The sequence below is a fragment of the Phascolarctos cinereus genome, unplaced genomic scaffold (genome assembly GCF_003287225.1).
Source record: "Phascolarctos cinereus isolate Bilbo 61053 unplaced genomic scaffold, phaCin_HiC Scaffold_726;HRSCAF=1367, whole genome shotgun sequence".
In the NCBI taxonomy this organism is placed as follows: Eukaryota; Metazoa; Chordata; class Mammalia; order Diprotodontia; family Phascolarctidae; genus Phascolarctos; species Phascolarctos cinereus.
Window position 1 is genome coordinate 402267292 of NW_027556098.1, and position 5315 is coordinate 402272606.

General features: G+C 47.3%; 1 protein-coding gene across 1 annotated transcript; it reads right to left on the reverse strand.

The window, feature by feature from the left end:
• Positions 1–1433: 1433 nt before the first annotated feature.
• On the reverse strand, positions 1434–3329 carry LOC110198087 (transcription factor HES-5-like). Its single transcript, XM_020972225.2, has 3 exons — positions 3213–3329; positions 2874–3054; positions 1434–2737 (listed from the first exon to the last, which is right to left on the reverse strand). Exons 1-3 carry the CDS (start codon positions 3273–3275, stop codon positions 2490–2492), a joined length of 492 nt encoding a protein of 163 aa, XP_020827884.1. The 5' UTR covers positions 3276–3329; the 3' UTR covers positions 1434–2489.
• Positions 3330–5315: the final 1986 nt, after the last annotated feature.

Consider the following 5315-nt stretch of genomic DNA (forward strand, 5'->3'; position numbering starts at 1 on the left):
TCTAATATCAGAGGACCTGAGAATCCTCCCTCAATTATTTGCTGACTGTGATCCCCTCTCTGGACCTCAGTTTCCTGATCTGTAAAATAAAGGAGTTAGACTACATGGCCATGGAGGTTGCCCCAGGCTCTCCATCTCTCACTCCATGATCCTAGGAATCTGATGGTCCACCCGTCCAAGGGGGATTTGAATCTGAAGCCATGACCTTGGAGAAAGCAAAGAAGGCAGTTCTGATATTGATCTTTTAGGCTTGGGGGTGGGGGTGGGGTCAAGAAGGTGGGGTAGGGGGCTTTCCTATCTTCCTGAACTCAAGCTATATGATAGAGTGCCAGGTCTTCTCATGCAGGGCCAGCACCAAATTCTGGTACAAAAATAAGTTATTAGTATCATTTATACAGCACTTTAAGGCTTGCTAAGAGCTTTACATGGTATCTCATTTGATCCTCACAACAACCCTGGAATGTAGTTGCTATTATTATCCCCATTTTACAGTTGAGGAAACTGAGGCAGTCAGGTGACCCAGGGTCACCCATCTAGTAAGTGGCTGAGATCAGACTCAACCTTAGGTCTTCCCGACTCCCAGTCCAATTGCCACCTAATTGGTATAGGAGGGGCAAGGTGGTACAGGCATGGAGTCAGGGGAAGCTGATAGAACTAGAAGGCTCAGCTCTAGCTCCAAAGGGGAAAGGTGCCAGAAGTTACTAGAGAGTCATTTTTTTATGATCATCAAGGGGAGAGTGCAGTGACTACAATAGTGTCTGCTTTGTAACGTATCATATTATAATTGATGCTCAACTTTCAGACCTTTAGTGACTTGTCCAGAGTCATATAGCCAGTATGTGTAAGGAACAGAACTTAAACCCACATATTCCTACCTCCCCACTCCACCACCTTCCTTTTACTGTCCCCACTAGAGGAATAACCCTAACCCTAACCCAATTAAATGGCGCATTTCAGTATGTCATTTAATGAGATTGCTTTCAAAGTGGAACGCCCTGGACCTCTGAGATGATTCCTCCCTCTCCCCAGGAGACGACTTTGTATATCACTGTGGTCTCACCAGCCCTAATCAAAGTCTAATCTTTTGGATTAAATGAATGAAGCCATTAACAGTCCTGCAGGACTAGAGCTGGTCATTACGTATGAGCTCAGCTTCTTCAGACACCAGGTAGGAAAACCAGAGACAATAGAAGTCTCCAAACTCTGCTCTGCTCCCAAGGTGAAATCTGATGGACAATTAATTACTCCATCCTGCCAAGTGACTGAGCTCTGAAAGGTCTGTGTTTCAGGATCTGGGCACTTCAGTGCCCTGAGCCTGTCCCTCTCCTCCCTCTCTTCCCTTTGCCTCCCTTCCCCCTCCAGACAGATAGCCACAGTGAACTCTTGTCTCACCAGTGAAGAGCCAGGGCAAGAAAAGAGACCTCAGACAGAGACAGAAAATCATGCATGTTTATTTAGCATCACCATAATTATCTGGTACAAACATACCCAAGCATACACAGTATGCACCCAGCAGCCCTGTTGCCCGGCATACCCACTCTCTTAAATCCCTGCCAGGCAAGGGGCATCACGCACCCTGGATGATGCAGCTCCTTTGAGGCTGGCAGCAGTGATTTCTCAGAAGGACCAGCCCCTTCAAATGTATAACATTCAAACCGCAGCCTCCTACCCTCCCACCTTATCCCCTTATGTCCTTTAATATAAAGTGATCCCCATTCTTTTCACAAATAGAAAAAATAAGGCAGCTACCTACAGAAGCATCCATTCCCTGTCCATGGTCTGAAACAGTCTAGCTCCCTTCACCTCCTCAAAGCAGTCACTGATGGAGGGAATAACTCTCACCAGGAGATCAGAGGGTCCCAAGGACAAACTCAGGGCTCAGAGAGATGATAGGAGCCCTAGAGAGCTAGCCCAGGTCCCAGAAAGGGCTTCTTCTCCTGTGGGCAGGGGGAGGGGAGGAGGGAGTTCTGTCCATGGAGAGGGGGACAAGAAAGCTGGATGCAAAGCCACAAAGCTTTTACACAAGTCGGAAAAATCTCCCCCTCCCCCACCCCCATCTCTGCACTTAAATGATTAACAATCTTACTACAGTTGTAATGTACAGAACATATATCCCTTTCCCTCTCCCACTCCCTTCCCCTTCCCACCCATTAAGCTCCTTCATTATGAAGACACATCTATGTACAGGCCCATACTTTCAACAGAATATTGGACTCCTTTCCCTTCAAGCTGGAAGAGACCTCAGAGTTGAGGCCGAGAGAAGGGAAGTGACTGGCCCAAGGTCACACAGTAAGTGGCAGAAATGGAGATCGGGGTCCAGGCCTGCTGACTCCTCCTCCAGGGCTCTGTCCATTGCCAAGAGTTCAAGTATTCCATTCTCTTCACACATAAATAAAAGGGGAACTAATATTCCCTACTAAAAAGAGGAGGTCCTGCAGGAGCCACCTTCCTCTGGAGTGAAAAACTGGAGCTAGCTGGCATCAGTCCATCTACCAGGGCCTCCACAGAGGACTGGGAGGGCCCTTCAGGACAGGCTGCTTCCCAGGACCAGGAGTTGGGAAAGAGGGAGCCAGCGCCTCAGTGTCTGCCAAGGAGCTTTTCTGGAAGTGGCTACGAAGCTTGGTCTGGGTGTCTGTCTGTGCCTTGTGGAAGGAGAGGAAGTGGAAGGCTTCTTGCAGGCAGCGGGCATAGCCCTCCTTGAAGTCTGTCTGCAGGCTTCTGGGAAGTGAGCCTGGAGCTGGAGGAAGAAGAGGGAGATAGGGGAATGAGAAGAGGGTCCCAGAAGCAGCGCCCCCTGCCTAGTTTCTAGCCCTTCAACCCTTCTCCTATCTCTAGCTCCCTGACGCAGCTGGCTTCAAGAGCCCCATGCTCACCTTTGCCCTGCAGGTGACTCTGCTGTTTCAGGTAGCTGACGGTCATCTCCAGGATGTCAGCCTTTTCCAGCTTTGAGTTGGGCTGGTGTCTCTGGAATTCTTTCTCCAGCAACAGTTTCAGCTGCTCGATGCTGCTGTTGATGCGGTCCCGGCGCATCTTTTCCACCACCGGCTTCCTCAGCTGTTGAGAGAAGAAGAGTATAACACAGCAGTTAGCAAAGAGCCAGTCTGGACCCTCCAAATCCCCACCCCAGCCATTCCCTTCCTGCAGTCCTACTTCATCTCTGTTTTCCAAAACTATAGATGGTTCCAAGTCCTTGTACACGTCTGAAAACTTACTTTGTTTTTCTCTTTGGGAGTCAGGAGGGAGCTATGCTCCATGAAGTCTGTGCTGGGTGCCATGGGGCTCTTGGCTGAGACAGCAAAGATTAAAAACAAGAGCAGTAATGCTGGCAGCTGGACTGCCCGCCGCTGAGCAGCTCCCGTATTTATCCAGTTTGCTGCCCCAGATGTGTGGGGCTCTGGCCTAGCTGACTTTCCCACACTCGCTGGCCAATCAGAAGGCAGGGCTGGACAATGAGAGAAGCATCTCTTCTTGTATGCTTGGGCTTCGGGTGAATAGGCTGGGGATAATGACGCTCCCCTCTCCCCCTCCCAACCCTGAGCAGGTGGGGACTCTGTGGCTAGAGAGAGGAGGGAACCTGGCCTTGGAGAAGCTGGGAACTGGCTGCTGACTGATGTGGGAGATCAATAGCGCTCCCGGGCTGGACACAATGCACAGTTCAGGGAGATCTATGAATGGAAATGGAAACGACAGTTCCCCCCTCCCCCAGACACACATTGCCGAGTGGCGGGAAATCTTAGCCAGGCTCAGGGCAAAGGAGAAGGAAGATCTCTCCTCTGGGATGTGTGAGAGGGAGTACACAGGCAGAACTGGCCATCTGAGCCAAGATGGGGAGCTCCTAGTCAATTGAAAATAACTCCAATGTAGGAAGGACATCCCTTCCCCCAAGTGACCCCTCCGGCCAAATTAGGTGCCAGGTCCAAGTCAGAGGGAGGAATGAGAAAATCTAATCCAACTCAACGAGTGTTTGTTCAGCTACACCCAGGCACTGTGGTAGGTTACAGACATAAAAGTGATATAATTTCTGCCCGGAACAGTTTACATTCTACACAGAGAAGTAAATAACAACAACTAACATTTATATAGTACTTATTCTGTGCTAGGTGCTGAGCCAAGTACTTTACAATTATTTCACTTTTCACATCAACCCTGGGAAGTAGGTGCTATTATTATCCCCATTGTACAGATGAGTAAACTGAGGCAAAGACAGGTTAAGTGACTTGTCCATGGTCACACAGCTAGTAACCATTGCAGACTGGAATTTAAATCAAATGTTCCTGGTTCCAGGAGAGGCACTCCATCCATTTTGCCATCTGACTGCACAATACAAAATACAAAACATGTTTGTATACAGAATATTTTTGGTCTTTTGTTTTATATATATATATATATATATATATACATATATATATATATATAGAATAATATATATATATACATATATATATTATATAGAATAAATACAAAGTAATTTAGGGGAGGGGGAGAACATTAACAAATGGGGCTGGGATCAGGAAAGACCTCATGTAACAGGTGATCTGAGCCTTGAAGGAAGCTGGAAATTCCAAGAGCCAAAAGTAAGTAGGGAGAGAGCATCTAGGAATGATAGTGGGGATGGATCATCATGTTTGGGGGAAATGGCCTTTGAGATCACTTTGAGCTTTGATCAGCAATTCTATTACATTTTTTTCATTACTATTGTAATCATGAATCAGCCTGGCACAGTGGAAAGTACTCTGGATTTGAAGTCAGAGGACTTAGGCTTAAACCCCAGTTTTACCATTTAATACCCATTTAGGCTTGAGCAAAGCACTTCTCTCTGTGCCTCAACTTCCTCATCTATAAAATGTAGGGGTTGGATTAGATGATTTCTAAGGTTCCTTCAAGCTGTAAACACATGATCCTTTGGTCTGGTCCAATATTCTTGTTTGACAGAGACTCAGTCCCAGAGAGGGAATGTGACTTGTCCACCCTCAAACAATGAGTTGCAGAGTCCGACCTTTAACCTAGGTCTAAGTCCCTTGTTTCCCATTCTAGGGCTCTCTCCACAGTAATTACAGCAGATGACCTCTAGGGGAAACCCTTGGCCTGGTCTCACAGTATTCTACTGCTTTCAGAAGCTAAAGCTTTGAGTAAATCCTTTCTTTCAGCTATTTTGACAGGTCAGAAGGTTGAGCTCAATCTCCCCTATAATCCTGAGTCTAAAATGCATATGGCCTGGCAATCATCCAACATCTGCTTGCTGAGCACCTACAGCATATCGGAGACACTAACTGGGAATACATAGAAACATAAGGCATAGTCTAAATGGGGACATC

Excerpts from the sequence above, each read along its gene's own strand:
- LOC110198087 (XM_020972225.2), bottom strand. The coding sequence starts at position 3,275 with ATGGCACCCAGCACAGACTTCATGGAGCATAGCTCCCTCCTGACTCCC. Across the intron at positions 3,055-3,212 it reads CTCCCAAAGAGAAAAACAAA|CTGAGGAAGCCGGTGGTGGA; the intron begins GTAAGTTTTCAG and ends TTCTCTCAACAG. Across the intron at positions 2,738-2,873 it reads GAGTCACCTGCAGGGCAAAG|CTCCAGGCTCACTTCCCAGA; the intron begins GTGAGCATGGGG and ends TTCTTCCTCCAG.